The 27,196-nt window shown below is 45.2% G+C and overlaps 2 protein-coding genes and 2 non-coding genes across 4 annotated transcripts; 3 read left to right on the top strand and 1 right to left on the bottom strand.

Moving 5' to 3' along the window:
- The first annotated feature begins 688 nt into the window (after window positions 1-688).
- On the top strand, window positions 689-11,718 carry TCP1 (t-complex 1). The gene is made up of 12 exons (XM_070796481.1): window positions 689-950; window positions 2,578-2,663; window positions 2,859-2,987; window positions 4,059-4,156; window positions 4,532-4,642; window positions 4,947-5,128; window positions 5,519-5,645; window positions 9,605-9,780; window positions 10,103-10,226; window positions 10,508-10,700; window positions 10,792-10,955; window positions 11,423-11,718. Exons 1-12 carry the CDS (start codon window positions 887-889, stop codon window positions 11,637-11,639), a joined length of 1,671 nt encoding a protein of 556 aa, XP_070652582.1. The 5' UTR covers window positions 689-886; the 3' UTR covers window positions 11,640-11,718.
- Window positions 4,317-4,453, top strand: LOC139185027 (small nucleolar RNA SNORA29). Its single transcript, XR_011568619.1, has one exon. It is a non-coding gene; the product is annotated as a small nucleolar RNA SNORA29 (small nucleolar RNA).
- On the top strand, window positions 10,290-10,419 carry LOC139185026 (small nucleolar RNA SNORA20). The gene has a single exon (XR_011568618.1). It is a non-coding gene; the product is annotated as a small nucleolar RNA SNORA20 (small nucleolar RNA).
- On the bottom strand, window positions 11,627-27,196 carry ACAT2 (acetyl-CoA acetyltransferase 2). The gene is made up of 9 exons (XM_070796482.1): window positions 27,025-27,196; window positions 26,157-26,291; window positions 22,326-22,507; window positions 20,776-20,893; window positions 15,006-15,149; window positions 14,104-14,226; window positions 13,284-13,438; window positions 12,733-12,843; window positions 11,627-12,028 (listed from the first exon to the last, which is right to left on the bottom strand). The coding sequence occupies exons 1-9, from the start codon at window positions 27,077-27,079 to the stop codon at window positions 11,858-11,860; spliced, it is 1,194 nt and encodes a 397-aa protein (XP_070652583.1). The 5' UTR covers window positions 27,080-27,196; the 3' UTR covers window positions 11,627-11,857.

Here is a 27,196-nt window from a genome sequence, read left to right as displayed (position 1 = left end):
ACCTCGCAGTGAGCCAGAAGAGGGGTTGGGCACGGTCCGTTAAGCCGGTCCGCGCTTGTCTGCAGCATCCTGCGTCGCTGGCCCGCAAGGCGTTTTGGTACCTTACTTGGGCTCGATAATCGTCGGGCACGCACACACACACACACACACACGTTGGTCTCTGCGAGAAAACGGCAGCGCGAGGCGGTTTTCTCTTCAGATGTTATGGTTGTTTTCCCTAATGACTCATGGAGAACCCTTACGCGGTCCCACTCAGGCTCCCAAGCCTGAACTATTGAGGCCGGGAAGAGAGCGCTTGTTTTGCGCGCTCTCCGCTCGAGCTCATACTTAAGGAAAACAAGGACGCCGATTTATAAACCACCAAGAACCGTACAGAACCTCGGTCCTACCTCAGACACACCACCTTACACCACCCACCCACTTTCCGCCACACTCCAAGCTCCGCCCTACCGCCCACCTTTTCTAGAAGGTGCCAGAATGTGCAGAAGCGCACGCGCAACCTGTGCCTATTGGGAGAAAGCGTCAGTCGAGTACCTCCTCCCTTTAGCGGTCCAAGATACTGACTTCCGCTCTCCTACCTTCGCGCCCTTCTCATTCGCTCTCTAATTGGGCGAACGTGCTGCGACCGCCCCTTCCGTCTGCTCACTTCCGGCGCGCTCTCGCTTCTCCACCTTGTTCCCCGTCCTGCCCCGCGGCGCGGCCCGGCAAGGTCTGTGTCTGGGGAGGGGAGAGGCTGGGAGCGCCGTTCCCAGCAGCCCCCGCGAGCGACGTCGCTCGGGTCCTTTCCACGCCGTCGCGGCTGCAGTGGCCACCGCCCGGCCCGGGGACCGTGAGACGCTGGTTGCCCGCGGTGTGAGGGAAACTCGACGTGCGCCCCGCCGCCAGGATGGAGGGTCCTTTGTCCGTGTTCGGGGACCGCAGCACTGGGGAGGCGATCCGCTCCCAGAACGGTGAGGGTCTGAGCGAGGCCTAAGGCGGGCCCGCGGAGGTGCGCGTCCCCCTCACCCCCACCTCGGCCTTGGTTGCCGTCTTCGTGGCTTCCCTTCTCTACCCCCCGACAGGGCCCCTGGGAGTGGTGGGTGGCCTCTCCGTCCCGCGGCGGGTCTCCGCCGAGGGCGTAGCGCGGTTTGACCGGATGCTGCGGAGGCCGGGGGCTGGGAGAGCGAGTTCCGCGCACCGGCACGTGCCGCCGCACCTCCAGTCCCTGCCGGCCGGGCCCCTGCGCCCGCCCTTTTGTTTCGGTTCTAGTCCAGAAAGGCGTCTCTGGGTCTCGTTTTACGGCCGTTAACCAGACAGAATTATCTCTAACTGCTTTGTTTTTGTATTATTGATGAGTGCGTGACCATAGACCGCTATTCAGATGACTTGCACATTGTTCAGTCGCTCAGTCGAGGCCCAACTGTTTGCGACCCCGTGGATTGCAGCACGCCAGGCTTCCCTCTCCATCACCAACTCTCGGAGCTTGCTCAAACTCGTGTCCATCGATTTGGTGATGCCATCCAACCATCTCATTCTCTGTCGTCCCCTTCTGCCTTCAGTCTTTCCCAGCATTAGGATCTTTTCCAGTGAGTCAGTTCTTCGCCTCAGGTGGCCCAAGTATTGGAACTTCACTTTCAACATCAGTTCTTCCAGTGAATATTCAGGACTGATTTTCTTTAGGATTGACTGGTTTAATCTCCTTGCAGTCCAAGGGACTCTCAAGAGTTCTCCAGCACCACAGTTCAAAAGCATCAATTCTTCGGTCGCTCAGCTTTCTTTATGATCCAACTCTCACATCTGTACATGATTACTAGAAAACCCATAGCTTTGACTAGACAGAACTTTGTCGGCAAAGTAATACCTCTGCTTTTTAAGATGCTGTCCAGGCTGGTCGTAGCTTTTCTTCCAAGGAGCAAGCGTCTTTTAATTTCATGGCTGCAGTTACCGCCTGCAGTGATCTGGGAGCCCCAAAGAATAAAGTTTGTCACGTTTCCATTGTTTCCCCATCTATTTGCCAGAAAGTGATGGGAGCGGATGCCATGATCTTAGTTGAATGTTAACATAAGCGGTACTTGAAATGAGTTTATCTAGTAAACTTTAACCTGTTAAAGCATTTGTTGTTGAGTCGCTTGAAGTCACAGATCTTGTGAATCTTACCAGTTGAAATCAGTCAGTCTTACCGTTATTTGATAGATTATTGATTTTTGTCGTGGGCAAATTTGAAGTATAGTCAGAACATTCGAATTACTAATTTTTTTTAAATAACTTTTTTTTTAACTTGCCAGAATCTGAAAAAGGCTGGTATCTTTTTGTTTTGTGTGGAGTGGCAGAATCTGCAGTGAGGACTAGTAGGTGATTATTTTTTCTTTAAAGTGATGAAGTGAGTACTCTTAATAACACTTAGTGCCTGTCTGCAGTTGAATTAAAACTGTATATTACTGGGTGCTCTCTCACCTTACATTAGACTTTTGGTTGATTTTCAGATTAGGACAAATTAGATAAATTTGAAAATTCAGAGGCTGTCATTTACTTCTTTTAGACCGAAATGATTGTCTCTTGGAATCTTGAGTTTTCAAAAACATTTTTTTGTATTTACAGTCATGGCTGCAGCTTCAATTGCCAATATTGTGAAAAGTTCTCTTGGTCCAGTTGGCTTGGATAAAATGTTGGTGGATGACATTGGTGTGAGTATATGTCTACACGTAATGTTCATTACTTTAAAGAATAAGTTCATGAATATCTCACTTGTGTTTGTCAGAGTGCTGGTATTGGAAGGTATACAGAAGGTGAATGTATCATAACAGGGTTGGGCTAATTTAGGGGATAGTCTCTTTCTGTGGGTGATTATGTCATTTTTTTCTCCCCTGGAAATTTCTTAGGATGTAACCATTACTAATGATGGTGCAACCATCCTGAAGCTACTGGAGGTAGAGCATCCTGCAGCCAAAGTTCTCTGTGAGCTAGCAGATCTGCAAGACAAAGAAGTGGGAGATGGGACCACCTCCGTGGTAGGTAAAGACTGCTAACTGAGGACTAGTGTTTTTTTCCCCCCTAAAATCAAAGTTTCAGAAAATAAAGCCCTAACCATAAGTAAGTCATTTAAAGGGGAAAAAAAATGTTTTCTTTTTCTCTTACAACCTGTGGCGCAGAAGAAAGTCCTAAAACCTTACCAAGTATTTAAAAAAAACAAGATGTTTCTATATTTTAAATGCTGACAAGTGAACTCATGAGTTCAAACGGGAGTTTGAGAGAGTTGGTAAACATGATCAATAACATGATATAAACGCCTTGAAGATCACCCAGCACACTGATGTAGTAGAAACACTTAATATTTGATGAGGGGAAAAAATAATAATTTGCTGTCTTAAAAAAAAGCACTGGTTTGTGGGGAAATGTTTAATCTCTAAGCCATGGAAGAATGGAATCCACCTCTTCTGAAAGAATGATCTTTGCTAAGTAATTTGTACATGATACCAAAGCTTTTTAAATACAATTAATTTTCCCCCAAAAGATGCAGGCAAGAATTTTAAAGTCTTTTTGATTAAAGCGTAATTTTTGGTCTCCGTAAAAGGATGATTTTCTAAATAACAATCTAAAATAGTACAGATCAGGCATTTCCTGGTAGTCTAGTGGTTAGGACTCCCAAGCTTTCACTGCTGAGAGCCTGAGTTCAATCCCTGGTGCAAAAGCTAAGATCCCAGATGCTGAGTGGAGTGTCCAAAATAAATAAATAATTAAACAGTGCAGATCATTTAATTGTCAGGCTCTTCATTTAGCTTATGTTGAAAGCTATGTAAGCACTTCATCTTGAAAAGGAATGAATGAATCGTCTCTACTGTTCTACTGCAGAACTAGCTTATTCTAGTTAAGAGCCAGAACAGTTTGCTGACTCCTATCTGGCTTTATCCATTTCCATATGAGATACTGTGTAGGGTTATCTTTTTCTGATTTCTAATAAGGAGTTAATCTCTTTGCCCCTATCATTCTTATTATTATTATCTGATGTGTGTTAGTATTTGTACATACGTGTTGCCCATAATGTCAGGATAACATGAGAGCAATGGATGTTTTCTCTGCAGGTTATTATTGCAGCAGAACTTCTAAAAAATGCAGATGAACTAGTCAAACAGAAAATTCATCCCACATCAGTTATTAGTGGCTATCGACTTGCTTGCAAGTAAGATTGTTACATTCAGAAAAAATTTTATTTGTTGTTTGATGTAATAGTTTAGAGTCTCTTCTTTGAATTTTCCAGTTGATGACTATACTTTGATAAAGCTGTGTTTTAGTGTATGTGTAGTAACACTTGAAATAAGAACTAGGGCCAGTATCCCTTTTTTCCCATTTGACTACCACATTATCTCCTGATAGATTTTAGTGGCTATGCTTGTGGGATAGATAAGAACTGCCGTGATCTGAAGAGGGGGGATTTGCTCGTGTCCTCCTCCTATATGAAATGGCTGAACAGAGCATTGATGCCCTAAATATTGTGACACACTGATAAAACAAGATTCTGAGTAGTGAATTGTTTTCTCCCCCACACTTCAAACAGGGAAGCAGTGCGTTATATCAGTGAAAATCTGATTATTAACACCGATGAGCTTGGAAGGGATTGCCTGATTAATGCTGCTAAGACATCGATGTCTTCCAAAGTCATTGGAATGTATCCTTGTGGTGGTCTAATAAAGTTTAGGCTTTTTAAAAGTAAAACCCTGTGTTAGTTTTTGTGCCAGATGATGCTGTATTGAAGTTGCCTATTTTCCTTTTTCCGCGGGGAAGGGTAATACAAAGTATTGTGAAAGTAGTGTGCAGATGGTGATAAACAGTTTTCTAACATTTCAGTGGCATATATCATGCTTGTTTCTTTGGTGAGATTGCTAAAGGGAAGTGCCTTTGTGTTACCCTTGATTTTCATGGGCGCCCACTATCCATCCCAAGTCTCTTGTTTTCCTTAACTGCTGGCTTAGAAATGGTGATTTCTTCGCTAACCTGGTGGTAGATGCTGTGCTTGCTATTAAATACACAGATATCAGAGGCCAGCCTCGCTATCCAGTCAACTCCATTAATGTTCTGAAAGCCCATGGCAGAAGTCAGATGGAGAGTATGCTCATCAACGGCTATGCTCTCAACTGTGTGGTGGGATCCCAGGGTAAGGCTTGTGATTTCACTTTGTCATATAACCATTGTGCTAAAGGATAAAGCTAGCGATTTGTGGATTATCTACTCCATCTTCAGATGAACTATCCAACATGTGTACTTTTATTCTTTAGTGAAGCCCAGAGATAAAGGAAATGGTACATCGTGTTGCCAGTTTCTTTGTAATGTAATTGCATATGATTAAGAAAGATGCCAATTAAAAGAAAGCACATGTGTTTAATGTCATGAGTGTTAGTTTATAATGTTAAAAGTAATAAAATCTAAATTTGTGTGTTTACCTATAACGATTTAAAATCTGTGCAGTTCTTTCTAAGGATAGGTGTGTTTTATAAAATATAGCATTGTTAATTGTAAAGGTACTTAATGTTATGTTCAATTTTAGGCATGCCCAAGAGAATAGTTAATGCAAAAATTGCTTGCCTTGACTTCAGCCTGCAGAAAACAAAAATGAAGCTTGGTGTACAAGTGGTTATTACAGACCCTGAAAAACTGGACCAGATTAGACAGAGGTACGTTGAGAGATTCATTTTTGACCTTGGGAAAGGCATGTTTGTAAATTACTGTCAAAGGATAAACTAAAAAGTCTAATGGGTAGCAGGGTTTGGTAGATGATGCAACTGGACTTTTTTTTTTTCCAACTGTGAATATCTTCAGTTGCTCAGTCATGTCCGACTCTTTGCGACCCCATGATTGCAGCATACCAGGCCCCCCTGTCCATCACCAACTCCTGGAGTTCACCCAAACTCACGTCCATCAAGTCGGTGATGCCATCCAGCCATCTCATCCTCTGTCATCCCCTTCTCCCCCTGCCCCCAATCCCTCCCAGCATCAGAGTCTTTTCCACTGAGTCAACTCTTTACATGAGGTGGCCAAAGTATTGGAGTTTCAGCTTTAGCATGAGTCCTTCCAAAGAACGCCCAGGACTGATCTCATTTAGAATGGACTGGTTGGATCTCCTTGCAGTCCAAGGGACTCTCAAGAGTCTTCTCCAGCACCACAGTTCAAAAGCATCAATTCTTTGGCACTTAGCTTTCTTTATGGTCCAACTCTCACATCCATGCATGACCACTGGAATAACCATAGCCTTGACTAGACGAACCTTTGTTGGCAAAGTAATGTCTCTGCTTTTCAATATGCTATTTAGGTCATAACTTTCTTTCCAAGGAGTAAGTGTCTTTTAATTTCATGGCTGCAGTCACCATCTGCAGTGATTTTGGAGCCCCCAGAAATAAAGTCTGGCACTATTTCCACTGTTTCCCCATCTATTTCCCATGAAGTGATGGGACCAGATGCCATGATCTTCGTTTTCTGAATGTTGAGCTTTAAGCCTACTTTTTCACCCTCCTCTTTCACTTTCATCAAGAGGCTTTTTAGTTCCTCTTCACTTTCTGCCCTAAGGGTGATGTCATCTGCATATCTGAGGTGATTGATATTTCTCACTGCAATCTTGATTCCAGCTTGTGCATCTTCCAGCCCAGCGTTTCTCATGATTTACTCTGCATATAAGTTAAATAAGCAGGGTGACAATATACAGCCTTGATGAACTCCTTTTCCTATTTGGAACCAGTCTGTTGTTCCATGTCCAGTTCTAACTGTTGATTCCTGACCTGCATATAGGTTTCTCAAGAGGCAGGTCAGGTGGTCTGGTATTCCCATCAGACTTTAAAAATTAACATTTTTAACCAAAGTCTAATTATATTACCTAAACTGCCAGGGAAATTAGAAAATGTGGTGACAGTGTCTTAAGAGAGATTGGGGTAATAGATGAAAACTGACATTGTCAGGTACTAGGCAGTGCATATGGTCTTTAACTACTGGTTGACATGCTAGAGAGCTAGTGTACCTTTTTTATTTTTTTGCTGTGCTGGGTCTTCGTTGCAGTGCGCCAACATTGCAATGGTTTCTCCTCTGGTATCTAAAGGTGTCCTTTTTTCCTTCAAAGGCCGGTCTCTTTAGAATAAGTGTGTGAGATCCTGTTCCCTTCTGCTTTTACAGTCTTGCTTCATTGATTATTCTTGCTGAACTGCATATTCAATACTGACTCTATTCTTCATTCCTTTCTAGATTCCTCTTGTAGCTCTCTTATCCTTAACTATTGTAAAAGCCTCTTGAATCTGCCTGCAGTGCAGGAGACCTGGATTCAATACCCAGATTGGGAAGATCCCCTAGAGAAGGGGTTGGTTACCCACTCCAGTTTTCTTGCCTGGAGAATCTCATGGACAGAGGCGCATGATGGGCTACATATAATCCATGGGGTCGCAAAGAGTCAGACATGACTGAGCAACTAACACTTTCACTTCACTTGTAGCTCTTTTATCCTTAAATATAATAAAAAAGCCTCTTGTGTACACATCCTATTGCAGTTACTCCCTGTCCTTCCTCATTTCTGTATAGCCAGATGTTAGAAGAGTGATTGGCACAAAAACTTTTCTGGTGTTTTATTTCTTATGCCCTTTTCAGCTCCTCCAGTGGAGAACCACTTGCTAAGATCACTAGTGACCACTGCTGTGAAGCTCACTACACACATCCAGTTTCACTTGATCTTTATCAAGCCTTTGGCTACTTTTGAAAAACTTGGAGGTTGGAGCAGCATTTTGCTTCTGCATCATCTGTCCTGTGCCTGGGCCACTGCATCCTTTGTGCCGGAGACTTGGAATCTGTTTCTTGGAGCTTGAATTGATTGAATGTTTTTTAAGCATCTCAAAGTCATTATGTCTAAAATTGAACTTGTGATGATACCCCCAAATCTGCTCTTTGCTGTTTTAGTTAGGGACCCCTCTACTGAGGAAGAAGACTAGGAAATGTCCTTAACTCTTTTTTTTCCTTTTCTCTGCTAACCTATCAAAGACCACTTGATGTCTCTCTGTAAATCAAATCTCAAACTCACCCACTTTTCGTTTCCATTTTCTTGCCCAAGCTGTTCCAGGGGTATCAAGCTGGTCATCTTGGTTCCTGTCTCATCACCTCCAAGGCTGTTACCCACACAGCAGCCAAGTTGATCTTACCCCTTGCAAGGCCAGAGCCTTTTGGAGGTTTCCCATCACTCTGGGTTAGTTCAGTTCCTTACCTGCTCTTTGCACTGTGGTCTAGCACAGCCGAAACCAGAATCCACCAAGCTCCTTCTTTAAGAGCTTCAGCCCCTAAGAGTAGAATGTTCCTTCCTCTGCCCAGAACATTCTCTGCCTGCTTGTTTTGACTGGCTAATTTTTTTTACTTGTTTTTCAGTTGGTAACTTTCAGAGATGCTTCTCTTTCCCCCTCAGTCTGAATTATGCTGTCCCTTGAGTTACTGCAGTTTGTCTTCCTGGGGCTTACCACATTTTCTAACTATGTATTAATACGTCTTAAAGTGTAAGGTCTGTAAAGGTAGAGGCTGAATGATTTAGTTTCGTGGCTTTGACATACATACAGTATTTGTCTAGGATGTAGAGAGGTTTATTGTGAGGTTCATTTTTAACTCATTTCACTTTATAAAGATTCTTTGATCTTGAGACTTGCCTAGTGGTCCAGCAATTAAGACTCCAAGCCTCTACCACAGGGGACTCGGGTTTGAGTTCACCAGGGGGTCCGTGAACTGTAAGTCCACATGCTGCACGGTGTGGCAAAAGAAAAAAGATTCTCTGTTCTTTGAATAAGTAAATATTTATTGACTGTTTTTCAGATCTGTGTATCCCGTAGTTTGCCTGTAATTCCCATGCAGTTTCACCTGAATATCATGGGGGCTTCAGATTCACCTTGTTGAAAACCGAACTCTTTTTTTTCTCATCTTGCCCCCAACCTGTTAGTATTTATTTCACTCCAGAAATCAATCGCTGAATCTCCCAGTCACCCAAGCCATAAGCTTTGCCTTCTCTGTTAAGGCCATCTGTTCACATCAGATAGACTCATCTCCAGTTATTGCCTCAGAGTGTATTCATTCTTTCATCCTTTGAAAACACAGATTGATACTACTACTCTCGCTTTAAAATATTAAAAAGAAAAAAAAAACTTACCAATTCAGACTCTGACATTGCTACAGAGTTCTTCATTTTCTGTTCCTACCTGGAGTTCCAACTCTGGACCCCTCAACTCCAGACCGTCAAGCTTTCCTTGTCCCCCTGCCAGCCTGGACACGTGGCTCTCGTGTGCTTGTCCTCCCTGCATTGCATTGTGTATTGCAAGTGACACTGGCCTTCGAGTTTGCTTGATGGTCTTGTCTCCCTACCAGGTCCGTCAAGCTTCCTTTCTTAGGCGCCATTCTTGGTTAGAAACTAAAGTTGGGGTGGGGAGAGCTAACTGGTATTTAATTCCTTGAATTTTTCTGTAAATTGGACTGATGTAAGTTCTGCTCATAGAAGGGAGAGACTCATTAGTATCATTTAATCTGTAGTTATTTTATGAAAAATATTTAATGGAAGTTCAAGCTTTATGTAATAGTAAAAATACAGAAGATAACTTTGGGTTACTACTCAAGTACTGCATTTTTGTAGAGAATCTGACATCACCAAGGAGCGAATCCAGAAGATCCTGGCAACTGGTGCCAACGTTATCCTAACCACTGGTGGAATTGACGACATGTGTCTGAAGTATTTTGTGGAGGCTGGTGCTATGGCAGTTCGAAGAGTTTTAAAAAGGGACCTTAAACGCATTGCTAAAGCTTCCGGAGGTATGTCTCCTGCCAGCTGTCATGTTCTTTTTACGTTGGATGGTAAGATAAGCAGATCCAGAAAACTTCCTTAATGCTTTGTGTACAAATGTGTGAAATCTTTTGTGCATTTGTAACTGGGAAAGTTCTTCAGTGTTCTTCACCTCGAAGTGACATCGTTCTCTTAGGATAGGATGGTTCCTTGAATGTCTTACTGTAAGCCTTAAACTTGAGATTATGTGTCACTTCTATGGTAGATTCCATGTTTCTGAATGTTTAAAGCAGGGTTGAAAATATTCACGAGAGAACAGTGCTTACAGGTGTTTATAATTATTTTTAATAGCAACTGTTCTGTCAACGCTGGCCAATTTGGAAGGCGAAGAAACTTTTGAAGCTTCAATGTTGGGACAAGCAGAAGAAGTGGTACAGGAGAGAATTTGTGATGATGAACTGATCTTAATTAAAAAGTAAGAGCTACTTCATACATTGTAAGGCTGTACAGATTTTATTATTGAGTAAAAACAGATCACCTTCCCATTTATTTGCTGCTATAGTCCTTCAGTGATATGAGCAGTTATACGCATGGGATAAAACAATACTGGGCCCTTGTAAATGGAGGTGAAGTTACCATTTCATCTCTTCTCCATGGTCTAGACATTGCTTCCCTGTCTAAATGTCCTGTGTAAGTAGTAGTGAATTTCTTCATGGACTTACTACTGTTAAAGACTATCGCTGTTGTTTTAAATAGCACTAAGGCTCGTACCTCTGCATCGGTCATCTTACGTGGCGCAAATGATTTCATGTGTGACGAGATGGAGCGCTCCTTACACGATGCCCTTTGTGTGGTGAAGAGAGTTTTGGAGTCAAAGTCTGTGGTCCCAGGTGGGGGCGCTGTAGAGGCGGCCCTTTCCATTTACCTGGAGAACTACGCGACCAGCATGGTGAGAACACCCTGAAGCCTGTTCTGGTTCATAAGCTGCTGCTTTGGGTTTTCTTTCTTTTGTGAAGACACCTCATTGTCTTTCCTCTTAGGGCTCCCGGGAACAGCTCGCTATTGCGGAGTTTGCAAGATCTCTTCTTGTTATTCCTAATACTCTGGCAGTTAATGCTGCCCAGGACTCCACAGATCTGGTTGCAAAATTAAGAGCTTTTCATAACGAGGCTCAGGTTAACCCAGAACGAAAAAATCTAAAATGGTAAGCATACGCTCCCTTTTTCATTGTCATTTGTGTATCATATACGGTAGTTTGGTTTTTCTTCTTAAACTCATTAAGGGGGTGACTAGTGATTACTAGCATTGGTGTGTCTTAGTTACCAAATGATTCCTCACCTCTCTCTAGGTAGTCATTTATGTACAGTAGGAAGGTTCCCCAGAAAGAGGAAGTTATTTTTGGGTGGTCCATGCCTATTTTTAAGCAGCCTCCCTTTAAGATACTAAGTGGCATTTAGAAATATCTGACTTCCACCTAGGCTTTCTACACCTCTTTCAGTGATGAATTTGTATATCCATAATTAGTTACTTAAAGGGATCTGCCCTCAGGTTTCCCAAGGTTAACATTTTAATGGAATAGCTGGCATTTGTAAGCCAGCTTTTAAAGGGGTAAAATGGGATGGATACGAATTACGGAAAAGGCTGTTCAATTGTTTTTTTCCTAAATTGCAGGATTGGTCTTGACTTGGTCAATGGTAAACCCCGTGACAACAAACAAGCAGGGGTGTTTGAACCAACCATAGTTAAAGTTAAGAGCTTGAAATTTGCCACTGAAGCTGCAATTACCATTCTTCGAATTGATGATCTTATTAAATTACACCCAGAAAGCAAAGATGATAAGCATGGAGGTTATGAAGATGCTGTTCACTCTGGAGCCCTTGATGCCTGATCTGTTTTATTTATGACAATGTTAGATGCAGCTTGCTTGTACCTCGAATATTACACATTAAAATGCAACAGGCTGCCGAGTCTTGTGTTCCTTGTGAAGTGGGAGATAGTTTCCACCCTCACTTTGGTCCTCTGGTTTCACATGACTTAGTATTATTAGTAAAAAATGCAATTGTGGTTTTAGTTTAACTCAGCCGAATTAGCTGTTGGGCAGCAGTTTCACCCTCTCTGAACACACATTGCTATTCCCATCCCACCCCCAATGCATAGGGCAGCAACACCACGATGTCCACCCTTGCGCTCCAGTGTGTGTAACAGGGTGACAAGAATCCGACAGCCAGATGCTCCAAGAGGATGGCCCAGGGCTATGGCTCCTCCTTCAGTGTTGACCTGAGGGGCAGAAAGATTTGTATCATTTATAGTTTTCTCTGGACATAAAATCAAAATCATTAATGTCATACCAGTAAACTACCTTCTCAAATTCTGTTTTTACTTCAGTTGCTTAGGAAGTGATTTTACTCTTGTACCATTCATTCTGACTAGTTTAAAGGATTTTAAATACAGGAATTCTTCGGCAGTCCAGTGGTTAAAACGCCACCCTTCCACTGCAGGAGGTTGCTGGTTTCAGTCCCTGGTCAAGGAGCTATCCCACAACAAAGATTTAAAATGCACTCTTTCTGTGGGAAGTGAACTAATGCAGGTAAGTTTTTTGCCTTAGGAAGCAAAAAAATGTCACCTTCCCTGGAGTCCCAGTAGGAACCCACCCAGTGCCCACCCATTACTGTATGGCCAAGACTTGGGACATAGCCTGTATTTTGGTGTTGACAGCCTTAAAACTGGGGCTTCCCAGGTGGTGCTAGTGGTAAAGAATCCACCTGCACTGCAGCAGAATGCCAGAGACCTGGGGAAGATCCCCTGGAGGAGGGCATGGTAACCCACTCCAGTATTCTTGCCTGGAGAGCCCCATGGACAGAGGAGTCCATGGGGTCACAAAAAATCAGACACAATAGCACGCATGAACGCACAGCCGCATGCAATTTCTTGCACTGTGAACATTCATTTGCAAGTTCTCAGGATTGCTTGGTTATGCTTACCTTCTCTGGGTTTAATCCAAGTTCTTTAGCTATTGCAACAGAGAGGGCTGCAAAGGCTTCATTGATTTCAAATACATCAACATCCTCCAGCGACCACCCTGCTTTTGCAACCTAAAGGAAAGGTTAAATTGAACAGAGGTTTAAGAACTCAGGCGGAACCATTCTTTGTTGTAGATGTAAAAGCAGGATATATACTGTGTGATGAAGGATCTAAAAACTGCCCAGTTAATCTGAACCAGTTACATTTGTTAGGTCCGCATGAGGTTATGGAGCACGTGATCCAAATGTTGGCTGCTCTTTTAGTAAAGAACAGCGAAAACTAGATGAATAAGCACATTTAAGGCTAATTGGAAGGCTCAGAGACACGCAGGTGAAACCTGATAGGAATAAAGATGAAAACAAAATCAAGCCTCGTTTCAGCATTTTGGAGTGGGAAGGATCTGAGCAAAGGTTTGAAGAAGACAGAAATAAAGCATTTACAAGTTACGGGTGTGCTCCCATAGAGGTTTTGGCGACAAAGGACAGGTACCAACACTGAAAATTAAACTCACAGCTTGCTTTATTGCTGGAATTGGTCCTATTCCCATAATCGAAGGCTCCACACCTGCTTGTGCCCAGGAAACTATCTGTGCTAAGGGTGTGAGCCCCCGGTTGCCAGCTTCCGACTTCTTCATAAGAACCACTGCTGCAGCACCGTCATTAATTCCTGTAAATAGGAAGCCATCCTCGTTAAGTAGCTGTGTCTACTTTCTCTAACACCAGGAGACGTGAGTTAAGTCAGCCTTAACACATCTTGGCAAAGTCATGTACTGTTAGGCTTTACAGTGTAATTAGAAATGGTAGGTTTGCCAATCTGATACAACTGATTACAGAACATTTCCACGGGAGAAAGAACAGGAAGATGGAAGCACTGGAGGACAGGAGATTAATGAAGTGGAAGAAGTAGCCCAGACATCACAGAAGGTTATCGGAGTTTCTGGTTTTGGAAAAGCACAAAGGTAGTAGATAAAATCTGATTGGCTTTTTTCATGTGTATGTCCCATTAGGATACTGCAGGGAAGCCAAATCCATTTTTCGGTATATTATATATGAGTCTAATATAAAGAAACAAATGGTCAAACCTACATTTTTCCCTAAAGCAACTGAAACAAGATTTTAGAATAACTTGTACAGGAACCTCTTTGGTGGCCCACTAGTCAGGACTCAGTGCTCCCAATGCAGGGGGCATGGGTTTGATCCCTGCTTAGGGAACTAAGATCCCACGAGCCACAGGCACAGCCCCCCTACCCCCATCCAAAAAAGAAGAATCTTAGTACATGGTACTCCTTGCAGAAGATGGTATTCCCCAAACCGCCCTTCAAATAATCTAACCTGAAGCATTAGCTGGGGTGACAGTTCCTGTTCCATCCATAAGGAAGCAAGGCTTTAGCTTAGACACGGCCTCCATGTTGCTCCCATGGCGAGGAAACTCATCTGTTTTAACTTCAGTAAGACCTGAAAAGAAAATAAATGACCCAAGATTAGTACAAAGATGGCAGTCAGGGTACTAGAAATGATGGATTCCTCAAATGTGATACAGAAAGATTCACATTTGGAAGAAAAATTTATTATAAAATACTTCTAATAGAAAAGTCCACAGTAATACAAATTATTGTGACATTACATTAGTACCGTCTTCAGTGTTTTCCATACCAATACAGCCCTTTCTGAGGAAGGCAGTCACAGGGAGTTCTTCATGTAAGAGGTTGCTAAGGTTTGGGGTATAGGTCTTGGCTGGTTATAGCTGATTGGGTCTAGGGTGTCAAAGCTAGTCTCTCACAAAGGCTGGACATAATTGATGTCAGTCAGTAAAAGAACTTGACCGTTGTGTTGGAGAAGAGCTAAGTAACCCCAAAAGATGACACCCTCAAGAAATATGAAGCGCACATAGAAGCAACAGAAATGAATGGACAGTCGCTTCTGAAGAGAGAACTGGTAGGGGCAGAAAGGTGGGCTGCTGCCTTCCCCGGGGGCCAGCACGCCTGTCTCGTTAACCGCTGTACCTACACAGCCTCGGGGAGACCGCGGGCCAGGAGAGCCTCCTCCCCACCTCATGTTCAGATCGACCCTGAATACAGCTTTTCTTTGCATCCTGAGAGACATAAAAAGATAACAATGCACAGACATTCCTGTATGGTATCCTTTGGACTATGAATGCTTTTCTTATAGACTAGTAATGATTGCCTTATAGACAGCCCTGTTGACCTTTAAACCTTTACGATTGACACACCCACCTTTTTTAGAAGATACAAAAACTGGTACGATCTCTTTGTCAAAATGGCCCGCCTTCTGTGCATGCTCTGTCCTGTTTTGGGACAGAACTGCAACCTTGTCCTGGTCTTCTCGACTCACTTGCCATTGTCTGGCCACATTTTCAGCTGTGAAAGAAAAACAAACATTTTCAGGACGGCTTCTGGCGCTGGCTCAAGCACTGATGGCCAACACCGGCGGGCCCGCTGGTGCGCTGAGACAGTCCTCTGTGGCACTCCTGCCTCCCGCCAGGTGTGGAAAGGTTGCAAGGATTCTTAAGAAGCCGTTTTCTTTCTTTGCTGCCTTCCTTCTGCTTTCCTTTCTATAAAATACCTTTCAGAAATTTCCTTCTTGCTGCTTCACCAATTGTTCCTATTTTTTGGCCCCATTTGCCTTCTCATTTGGTTTCTGAACCGTTTGATGGAAAGTTGTAGGTATCATGCCCATTTATCTCTAAATTTTAATGTCAGTGTATTATTTCCCCACAAGAAAAGCCAGCTTCTTACATAACCACAGCTACCAAAATCAGGAAATGCAACACTCATAAAATACTGTTATCTCCACGCTCAGTCTACAGTCAAGGTCCACCTGTTGTCCCAGGGATGCCCTTTATAGCTAATTTGTTCAGTATCATCCAATCCATGATCACACACTGCATTTCACTGTCAATCTCTTCAGTTTTTATTTGCAACTGGTCCTCAGCATATCTCCATGTTTCTTAACCTTGGTATTTTTGAAGGGTAGGGGCCAGTTCCTTTGTCAGATGTCACCAATCCTGATTTTCCTGATGTTTCCTCAAGATAACACATTGGAATATAACATTAGAATATTCTAACGCATTAGAATATAATGTGGGAAAGTATTGGATGATGATATTTTTTTCATTTTTACATTTTTTCATGTATCTTATCAGGATACATGTTGGAGTTTATCTCAGGTTATGTCAACTTTGCTCACTTGATTAAAGTGATATCCACCATATTTCTACACTGTACAGTATGTGCAGTGTATTAAGTGTGCAATAGCACTATAAAAAAACAATGTACATACCTTAATTTATAAATACCTTATTGTTAAAAACACACTAACCATCATCTGAGCCTTGGAGCAAGCTATAGTGGTAATACCAAAGATCAAACCTCCCTGTTTCCTATTTTGTCGATATTGTTTTGGCTTGCTGCTGATGCTGCAGCTAAGTTGCTTCAGTCGTGTCCGACTCTGTGTGACCCCATAGACGGCAGCCCACCAGGCTCCCCAGTCCCTGGGATTCTCTAGGCAAGAACACTGGAGTGGGTTGCCATTTCCTTCTCCAATGCATGAAAGTGAAAAAGTGAAGTCGATCAGTTGTGTCCGACTCCTAGCGACCCCACGGACTGCAGCCCACCAGGCCCCTATGTCCATGGGATTTTCCAGGCAAGAGTACTGGAGTGGGTTGCCATTGCCTTCTCCAATTGTTTTGGCTTATTCTAGGTCAAATGGTTATTCAGATCACCATAATGAATCAGATCAGATCAGTCGCTCAGTTGTGTCCGACTCTTTGCAACCCCATGAATCGAAGCACGCCAGGCCTCCCTGTCCATCACCAACTCCCAGAGTTCACTGAGACTCACATCCATTGAGGCTGATGCCATCCAGCCATCTCATCCTCTGTCGTCCCCTTCTCCTCTTGTCCCCAATCCCTCCCAGCATCAGAGTCTTCCAGTGAGTCAACTCTTCCCATGAGGTGGCCAAAGTACTGGAGTTTCAGCTTTAGCATCATTCCTTCCAAAGAAATCCCAGGGCTGATCTCCTTCAGAATGGACTGGTTGGATCTCCTTGCAGTCCAAGGGACTCTCAAGAGTCTTCTCCAACACCACAAAAGCATCAATTCTTCAGCACTCAGCCTTCTTCACAGTCATACATGACCACAGGAAAAACCATAGCCTTGACTAGACGAACCTTTGTTGGCAAAGTAATGTCTCTGCTTTTGAATATGCTATCTAGGTTGGTCATAACTTTCCTTCCAAGGAGTAAGCGTCTTTTAATTTCATGGCTGCAGTCACCATCTGCAGTAATTTTGGAGCCCAGAAAAATAAAGTATGACACTGTTTCCACTGTTTCCCCATCTATTTCCCATGAAGTGATGGGACCGGATGCCATGATCTTCGCTTTCTGAATGTTAAGCTTTAAGCCAACTTTTTCACTCTCCACTTTCACTTTCCTCAAGAGGCCTTTTAGTTCCTCTTCACTTTCTGCCACAAGGGTGGTGTCATCTGCATATCTGAGGTGATTGATATTTCTCCCGGCAATCTTGATTCCAGCTTGTGTTTCTTCCAGTCCAGCATTTCTCATGATGTACTCTGCATATAAGTTAAATAAACAGGGTGACAATATACAGCCTTGACAAACTCCTTTTCCTATTTGGAACCAGTCTGTTGTTCCATATCCGGTTCTAACTGTTGCTTCCTGACCTGCATACATATTTCTCAAGAGGCAGGTCAGGTGGTCTGGTATTCCCAACTCTTTCAGAATTTTCCACAGTTTATTGTGATCCACACAGTCAAAGGCTTTGGCATAGTCAATAAAGCAGAAATAGATGCTTTTCTGGAACTCTCTTGCTTTTTCCACGATCCAGTGGATGTTGGCAGTTTGATCTCTGGTTCCTCTGCCTTTTCTAAAACCAGCTTGAACATCAGGAAGTTCACGGTACACATATTGCTGAAACCTGGCTTGGAGAATTTTGAGCAGTACTTTACTAGCATGTGAGATGAGTGCAATTGTGTGGTAGTTTGAGCATTCTTTGGCATTGCCTTTCTTTGGGATTGGAATGAAAACTGATCTTTTCCAGTCCTGTGGCCACTGCTGAGTTTTCCAAATTTGCTGGCGTATTGAGTGCAGCACTTTCACAGCATCATCTTTCAGGATTTGGAATAGCTCAACTGGAATTCCATCACCTCCACTAGATTTGTTCGTAGTGATGCTTTCTAAGGCCCACTTGACTTCACATTCCAGGATATCTGGCTCTAGGTCAGTGATCACACCATCGTGATTATCTGGGTCATGAAGATTCTTTTTGTGCAGTTCTTCTGTGTATTCCTGCCATCTCTTCTTAAATCCTTCTGCTTCTGTTAGGTCCATACCATTTCTGTCCTTTATCGAGCCCATCTTTGCATGAAATGTTCCTTTGGTATCTCTGAATTTCTTGAAGAGATCCCTAGTCTTTCCCATTCTGTTGTTTTCCTCTATTTCTTTGCATTGATCGCTGAAGAAGGCTTTCTTCTCTCTTCTTGCTATTCTTTGGAACTCTGCATTCAGATGTTTATATCTTTCCTTTTCTCCTTTGCTTTTCACTTCTCTTCTTTTCACAGCTATTTGTAAGGCCTCCCCAGACAGCCATTTTGCTTTTTTGCATTTCTTTTCCATGGGGATGGTCTTGATCCCTGTCTCCTGTACAATGTCACGAACCTCATTCCATAGTTCATCAGGCACTCTATCTATCAGATCTAGGCCCTTAAGTCTATTTCTCACTTCCACTGTATAATCATAAGGGCTTTGATTTAGGTCATACCTGAATGGTCTAGTGTTTTTCCCCACTTTCTTCAATTTAAGTCTGAATCTGGCAATAAGGAGTTCATGGTCTGAGCCACAGTCAGCTCCTGGTCTTGTTTTTGCTGACTGTATAGAGCTTCTCCATCTTTGGCTGCAAAGAGGGCGCGCTAAAGCGCAGCCAAGAGGAGCCACCCCACGTCCGAGGTCAGGGGCAGAAGCCGGGAGGACCCCATACCCGAAGGGCGGCGGCCAAGACGAGTTACCTCACGTCGGAGGTCAGGGGCAGCGGCAGAGAGTACCAGACTGCGACAGCGCAGGAACGGCCTAGAGGAGCTACCCCGCGTCAGAGGTCAGGGGGGGGTGGCCAAGAGGAGATACCTGGCATCCGAGGTCAGGGGCGATGACGAGAGGAGTTACCCCGCGTCCGAGGTCAGGGGCAGCGGCCAGGAGGAGATACCCCATGCCCCAAGCCCAAGGCCAGGGACGGCGGGCAGGAGGAGCTACCCCACGCCCCCACCCCTGAGGCCAAGGGCGGCGGACAGGAGGAGCAACCCCACGCTGGAGGCCAGGGGCTGTGGCCGGGAGGACCAACCCCACGTCCAGGGAGCCATGGCTGCGCGGGCACAGGAGGGCCTAGAGAAGCTATCCCACATAGGTCAGGAAGGGCGGCGGTGAGGAGATACCCTTCGTCCAAGGTAAGGAGCAATGGCTGTGCTTTGCTGGAGCAGCCGTAAAGATATCCCACACCCAAGGTAAGAGAAACCCAAGTAAGATGGTAGGTGTTGCAAGAGAGCATCAGAGGGCAAACACACTGAAACCATACTCACAGAAAACTAGTCAATATAATCACACTAGGACCACAGCCTTGTCTAACTCAATGAAACTAAGCCATGCCCATGGGGCAACCCAAGATGCGCGGGTCATGCTGGAGAGATCTGACAGAATGTGGTCCACTGGAGAAGGGAATGGCAAACCACTTCAGTATTCTTGCCTTGAGAACCCCATGAACAATATGAAAAGGCAAAATGATAGGATACTGAAAGAGAAACTCCCCAGGTCAGTAGGTGCCCAATATGCTACTGGAGATCAGTGGGGAAATAACTCCAGAAAGAATGAAGGGATGGAGCCAAAGCAAAAAGAATACCCAGCTGTGGATGTGACTGGTGATAGAAGCAAGGTCCGATGCTGTAAAGAGCAATATTGCATAGGAACCTGGAGTGTCAGGTCCATGAATCAAGGCAAATTGGAAGTGGTCAAACAAGAGATGGCAAGCGTGAACGTCGACATTCTAGGAATCAGCGAACTGAAATGGACTGGAATGGGTGAATTTAACTCAGATGACCATTATATCTACTACTGCGGGCAGGAATCCCTCAGAAGAAATGGAGTTGCCATCATGGTCAACAGAAGAGTCCGAAATGCAGTACTTGGATGCAATCTCAAAAACGACAGAATGATCTCTGTTCATTTCCAAGGCAAACCATTCAATATCACAGTAATCCAAGTCTATGCCCCAACCAGTAATGCTGAAGAAGCTGAAGTTGAATGGTTCTATGAAGACATACAAGACCTTTTAGAACTAACACCCAAAAAAGATGTCCTTTTCATTATAGGGGACTGGAATGCAAAAGTAGGAAGTCAAGAAACACCTGGAGTAACAGGCAAATTTGGCCTTGGAATACGGAATGAAGCAGGGCAAAGACTAATAGAGTTTTGCCAAGAAAATGCACTGATCATAACAAACACCCTCTTCCAACAACACAAGAGAAGACTCTATACATGGACATCACCAGATGGTCAACACCATAATGAATACAATAATGAAAAGACAGTTGAAATATTGCAAGCCTTGTGGGTGGATGAAAACCTGATTGTGTACTGCAACGAATACAGAGTTCGATACCAGAAGTACTAGCTTATCTCTGATTTTGCCTTTGCCACAAAGCCACTATTTGTGAGCCCTGTTTCTTCATATGATAAAATGAGAGATTGACCCAGAGGAACTCTGAGGCTCTTCCCACCACCAACTTCCCGACAATCAAGGAGTCACAAAGGAGAGAGGGAATATTTCCCCAACATCAAATGGCAACTATCCCCGTCATCATGGATACAAAATGATGAGGACTCGGTCCCTACCCTTAAAGAGGAAAAGCAGCTGCAAAACCAAATGTTAGAGACCTTTTAACCTTTCTACAGTCGGGATGTTTTCAGCCGCGTCCGCCTGACCTGTAATGCCCATGTGGTAGTTGTGGAATGCGTCAGTGAGCCCGTCACAAAGTATACTGTCAGCCAGCGGTGTTTCCCCAATCTTGACTCCCGTCCTCAAGTGAACCAAATGAGGAGCCTGGAAACAAGAAATACAGATGGATTAGGCGTGGCTGTAACTAGTCCTCTCCTTAGGCTCCCCTCAAAACCATCCAGTGGTTCCTCAGTCTTCACCGAGTCCCCCTTGTGACCTTTCTCCATTCCAGCCCATCTTCCTCACCACCGAGGGCCCAGGGCCTGAAGACCCCTGGAATTAATAGGCTACTCCACCCCACCTGCCCTTGGAAACCCACCTGTAACTCTCTTCCCTATGCATTTGCAGCTTTCCATCAAATAAACCTGTGAATATTGTCCTATTTCTTTAAAAACCTCATTTATTCTTCCAAAGCAACCAGCAATTTGTTACACAAAGAGCTGATCAATGGGCTTAAGTGATGCTAACAATGTGTTCCTTATTTCGATGGGACGTACAATGCCTAGAGTGAGAATAATCAGGTTGCCTGATTAACCGATGGGGAGAGATTTCTCAGTGGAGGGATTTCAAAGGATTTCCTTTTGAGAGTGAAAGTCGCTCAGTCGCATCTGACTCTTTGCAACCTCATGGACTATACAGTCCATGGAATTCTCCAGGCCTGAATACTGGAGTGGGTAGCCTATCCCTTCTCCAGGGAATCTTCCCAATCAAACCGGGGTCTCCTGCACTGCAGGGAGATTCTTTGCCAACTGAGCTATCAGGGAAGCCCCCTCTCAACTCCTACCAACTCAACAGCAGCTAGAAAGGAAAGACTGAAGAGTCTGAAGATCTCTATTTTGAGTCCTGGCTCTGGACCTCAGTTTCCTTAATTGTAAATTGGGAATAAAGCCCAAACCAAGGGCTGTTATGACCGCATGTGTGAAAGCACCCCATGAAGCACCACACAGGTGCTGCTACGGCCCCACCAGAATCACTCTGCACTTGCTGCGCTCACCCTGTCTCCTCCCAGGCCTGAGCAAGGAGGGCTGAATCGGCCTCTGCCCAGGGGTTCCCCAGGGGAGACCTTGAATTGCTGCAGGAAGCAGGGGATACATGTTTTCCTTTTCCCCCACTGTGTCAGCGGGAGGGATGGAACTTGGTGAAGCCAATCCCACCTGGCAAGCCCACTGGAGATGGGCACCACTCAGTGGGTCCTCTCTTCCACATTGTGTACCTACAAAAGGTCGACAGGCTGTGGTCCCCAGGAATACCCTTTGTCCCGTGCAGGAAGGTGAGCGCAACACCTGGTTTTTGACTTTTCCTCACAATGAGAAAGAAATGTAAAACTGAGGACATCACACTGGTTGACCAGCTTTTTCTTCACTTGAATTTCCCCATCACTGTGAATAATTAACATGCAGGCAGGGATCAAGGTTCGATTCAAATTTTTCTTGCTCCCTGTTTGGTTCCAGCTTTCAGACCATCAGTCGACCCTGCTGTGGCAATGCACAGAGTTCCTCAGTGAGTGGTCGGGGTGCCGTCTCTTCAGAGGCCTTACCTTGCTCATATTTTCCATGCCTCCTGCAACAACGATGCTGGAGTCTCCTATCCTTATCGACTGGGCTGCGAGGCACACGGCTTTCAGGCCCGACCCACAGATCATTTGGCAGCTCCATGCAGGAACAGAGTAGGGGATTCCTGCACCCACACTGGCCTGTCGAACAGGGTTCTGCCCACAGCCTGGAAGAAGAATCACAGAGGCCACTCAGCAGCCAAAGAGAAAGACAGCATGTTGGGATGAAAGTGCATGCAGAGTTCAAGAGGCTGCCAACTGGGTCTCCGGCCACTTCCCAGCCAAGTCAAGTTGCTGAGAGAGGCAGAGAATTGTATGGACCTGTCCCGGTCTGACCCCTGAATACATATTCTCTTGTGCTGTCCCATAGAAACTTCATGAATATAAGCTTCCTCCTCCACAAAGTTATTAATACTGTAAGAAGGAACTGTCTTCTTGATCTTTTGCTTGATCTTTTGATCAAGTGTGTACTTGAATGAGCACACATGGAAAAAAAATAGGGCAGAAATTTGGCATTATTCCTGTTTTTCACTAGGGCTGTTTGCTTTCTTCATCATGGCTTAAGATACCTGGGAGGGTAAGCGTGCACGTGTGCTCATTCGAGTCAGTCGTGTCCAACTCTTTCCAAGCCTATGGCCTGTAGCCCACCAGGTTCCTCTGTCCATAGGATTCTCCAGACAAGAATCCTGGAGTGGGTTGCCATGCCGTCTTCCAGGGGATCTTCCCAACCCAGGGATTGAACTTGCGTCTCCTGCATTGCAGGCGAATTCTTTACCCCCTGAGCCTCCTGGAAAGCCTGGGAGGATTAAGAGGGTTAAACCTCTACTAAGGTTTAACCTCTTAGTAGGAAGTTAAACTTAGGAAAGTTTCCTCTACTTAGGAAACCTCTACTAAGAAGCACCTCTTTACTTGCTTAACATTGATCACACCATGATTAACTGGTTATATAACAAGACACGTACAAAATCAGAACTGACAAATATTTTTCCACAATTCAATTGTGGGCACTTCCTTCAGGGAAGGAAGTATGTATTTATTCATACATGCTGCTGCTAAGTTGCTTCAGTCGTGTCCGACTCTGTGCGACCCCATAGACGGCAGCCCACCAGGCTCCCCCGTCCCTGGGATTCTCCAGGCAAGGACACTGGAGTGGGTTGCCATTTCCTTCCACATAAGTATGTATAAATAAGTATGCATTTATTCATAATCCCCATCTTTAGGTGCGTGCATGCTCAGTTGCTCAGTGGTGTCTGACTCTTTCCAACCCCATGGACTGTAGCCCACCAGGCTCTTCTGTCCATGGGATTTTTCCAGGCAAGAATACTGGAATGGCTAGCTATTTCCTACTCCAGAGGATCTTGCTTAGAGTTAAGAAATGAGTGCCAAACAGAATTAATTAATGGTCTGCATTTAGCAGAAAGTGAACTCAGTGAGAATTGAGGATTTCCATCTAACATGAACATTGTTTGTCAGTTGATAATGTCTGGTGCCGGGAGCCGGTGAGGCATTCCAGTCGTGACAAAGGTCATGAGGAAGGAGGCTCAGCATACGCAAAGGCGGGATCGAGCCTCAGGAGTCCCCCCGGATATTCTCGAGCATGTGCCCCCCAAAAACCAGAGTCTGCCTACTTTATTGCTTTGTGCTCTCACCTCTGACTTTACTGGGGGCTGTCCCCTACCACCATCTCGCTCTCTCTGTCAAAGAGTTAACTTACAGCTCCAATTAATAAAGTTCCTGGGCAATTAGGAGTGTTTAAATCCAAACCCCTCAGATGGCTCTCTAACTCGCCTGACAAGTTACCCGGACTCCTACAGCTATGCATACGATTGTTTACAGTCTCACGGGAAGCTTAAGATATTCAAATAGCTTAGAGCCTCTCAGAGAGTTAGAAACTGTCAGAATAAGACTAGTAAAGGATTTCATTGATGAGCCAATGCTTGTTGCCAAGTTTTCACATCCCCTGAATTGTATCCTTGAATGTGTATTAATTAATATAGTTGGTATGTAGAAAAAATAAGTAGTGGCCTTGGTGTTAGTAACTTTAGACCCTTAAGGTAATAAATTCTTTCCTTTGTTGTAAACCCATTACACATCCGCCCTATAGGAATGCAATTTTATCTTCGGAAGATGGCGCCAAACCTTAAAATAATTACTCTAAGAGAAGATAAGTCTTTGTTGATAAGTCCTTGTCAAGAGTCAAAAAATGTTAATAGGCCTTCTGGCCAGAAGATGATGTAAATCACCTAAACCATTTGTATACGATAAATTTGCAGGAAAGAAACCCTGGTTTTTGATAAGGATCAAAAACTGCTGACTTTGCATCCCCTATTATCCTCTATGTGTAACTTAGAGTATATAAGCCCCTGTTAAAAATAAAGCTATGGGCCTTGCTCACCAGCGCTTGGTCTCCCCATGTCTTTCTTTTCACATTCTGGCTGAAGTCTCCATCTGGAGCGCGGAACCCACCATGCTTACTAATTATGCCTGGGCTTCTAAGACCCACTCGAGAAGGTGTCTAGGGTGGGGCACCTTCCACTATTCGAGAGGGCGCCTGCGGCCTACATAAGTGGTGCAAACTTCTTGTCTTGAAGTTTTATTGGTCTCCCGCGTAAACCAAGCTACTCAGCCTCTTTTCTCCACTGAATTTTCCTACTGAGCTATCCTCATTCTATTACTCTTATATCTCTAATTAGCATATAAATAGTCGCCTAGGCCGTCTCTCCTTCGAACACCCTGCATCAGCCGGGGCAGGACCCCGGCAGTCTGGAGTGCAGCAGTTGCTCAGTAAATATTAGTTACACAACGGTGGAGGGGACCGGGGCTTAAAGAGTAGGACAGATGTGGGTTCAAGGCTGTGATCCTGTATTCGTTACTCAGTCTCTCAAGAGGAGAAAAGTGATGTGGAAGAGGTAACAGAGAAACCTGGAGTGGAGGACCCTACGGCAACGGAACAAGTCTGAGCTTGGGTCTGGGAAGAAAGGAGGCAGTGTTCCAAAAAATGAGTTAACACCTGAGGGTGTGACTCAAACACTCCAATGCCTTGGAAAGTCAGGAGAAAAGTAATGTGCTTCAACCTTAAAGCCCATGAGGACAGAGTGAAAAAGGAGAACTAGGAAGAGGAACTAACTACAAAACTGCAAAGTAAATGTACAGAAAAATGGTTTGGGTCTCGGATACAGTAAGGACAAAAGTTGGCAGTGAGTGTGACACCATTATCACTAGGAATAATTAGAATTTATTGTGCTTCTGAATGAGCACTAGTTATGGATAACTAACTTGGAATTGTCAGTGGGTGTGGGCCTGTAAACCTAGTGGGAATCAGAAGTGAGTTGGAACACTCCTGAGATTCATCTACAGCAGCCCCTCCAGGGGTGATGCACCCTTCTCTGGGAGCCACCCACCAGGCCAGCACAGAAGTGAACCCGGTGCAGGCCAAGGACTGACTTGTGCCGGTGGAGCCCTGTCCCAGCACCCAGCACAGAGCGGGACACAGAAGAATTCAATGCATTTTTATTGAATGTGAGAAACTAGGGAAATACAGAAGGCCCTGCATCCTCTCCCATACCTCAGGCTGGTCCTGCCTCTAAAGAATGAAAAGGCAGCGGAGGACGGAGATGTAGGATCGACCAGGAAAAGTATATTAAAGACCCTCGGGTTAAGTTGGAGAGAAGCTACTGATGGGGCCTGGCAGAAGGCGACAGGAGACATTCTAATAGATGAAATGCATAGAGGCAAGAACACATGTTTCTGTGTGTGAAGTAGGGAGCAGGGGGAGGAGAGGTTATTGCTTCCAATAACCCTGATCTAGGCAGTTACCTGCTGCCAAAACGTGTCCAAATATGACCTCCGAGACCTCTTCGGGAGCCACAGCGGCCCTTTTCAGGACCTCTCTGATGACAGTTGAGCCCAGGTCATGGACAGGAACGGTCGATAAGGCACCATTGAAGGAGCCTAGAACAGAAGGGAAGACGAGGTCGATGGAGAGGGAGCCTGGGGCGCTGGGGGAGCCGGCGGGCCGGTGCTTTTTCCCTCGGAAAAGACGCCCCACTACGGGCAGAGAGAGGAGCGCGGGGGACGCGCAGCAGTCGAACCCCAGGCAGGCAGTCCCCAGTGTGTGCGGAGAGACTGCGGACCCGCGGGAAACCTACCCATTCACTCCCCCAAATCAGAGCTTGATGGGCGCGGGCAAAAGCTTCCCTAACAAAAGAAGGCGCCCACTCCAGCGTGCCCAGGGCCTTTGAAATCTATATACCGCTAAGGACATTAGGACAATTCTAACTCTCCTTTTAAGCTACGCGACCCCCTTGCCCGGCGTCCCCCACCCGCCCCGCGCCAACTCAGACCACCCAGCGACCCCGCCCCCTGTGGCCACAAGGCTGAGATGGTGCTTCCCGTGGCTGGCCAATCAGGGGGCTCGCGGCAAAGCGTCTTTCCCCGCCAACCAATAGGAGGGCAAGGAGCCGCGGTGGCCCTACCCAAGACGCCAATCAGAACACTCAGATGAGAGCGAGCGAGGAATGGGCAGGGAAGGCCGGCCGGCCGCAGAGGCGCGAGGCGCGGGGTTCTGAGCGTCCCGGAGGCCCTGTGGTGGGTGGGTTGAGGGTGCGGCGGAAGGCGGTCCCCACGAGCAGGCCAGGCCTAGCTCACGGCTCAAACCCCACGCCAGGTCCGTCTTTCCACTCACCTATGATGGTGCGCGCCGCCGAGACGATGACCACTGGGTCCGAGTCTGCACTCATCCTGCCGCACAATCGCCTCTCGAGCAGCTCCTATGGGCCCCAGAACAGCCGGCTTAGTGAGCCAAGGGGGCCAGCTCCGCCGCGGATATACCGCGCGGCAGGGCGGGGCCTCTGGCA

Source organism: Bos indicus, chromosome 9 (genome assembly GCF_029378745.1).
Source record: "Bos indicus isolate NIAB-ARS_2022 breed Sahiwal x Tharparkar chromosome 9, NIAB-ARS_B.indTharparkar_mat_pri_1.0, whole genome shotgun sequence".
NCBI classification, from domain to species: Eukaryota; Metazoa; Chordata; class Mammalia; order Artiodactyla; family Bovidae; genus Bos; species Bos indicus.
Note: the sequence above shows the minus strand (reverse complement) of the source record. Positions and strands in the feature narration are given on the sequence as shown.

Excerpts from the sequence above, each read along its gene's own strand:
- TCP1 (XM_070796481.1), top strand. The coding sequence starts at position 887 with ATGGAGGGTCCTTTGTCCGTGTTCGGGGACCGCAGCACTGGGGAGGCG. Across the intron at positions 4,643-4,946 it reads TCTTCCAAAGTCATTGGAAT|AAATGGTGATTTCTTCGCTA; the intron begins GTATCCTTGTGG and ends CTGCTGGCTTAG. Across the intron at positions 5,646-9,604 it reads CTGGACCAGATTAGACAGAG|AGAATCTGACATCACCAAGG; the intron begins GTACGTTGAGAG and ends GCATTTTTGTAG.
- ACAT2 (XM_070796482.1), bottom strand. The coding sequence starts at position 27,079 with ATGAGTGCAGACTCGGACCCAGTGGTCATCGTCTCGGCGGCGCGCACC. Across the intron at positions 20,894-22,325 it reads GCATGGAAAATATGAGCAAG|GCTCCTCATTTGGTTCACTT; the intron begins GTAAGGCCTCTG and ends TCTTGTTTCCAG. Across the intron at positions 12,029-12,732 it reads TTGGATTAAACCCAGAGAAG|GTCAACACTGAAGGAGGAGC; the intron begins GTAAGCATAACC and ends TCTGCCCCTCAG.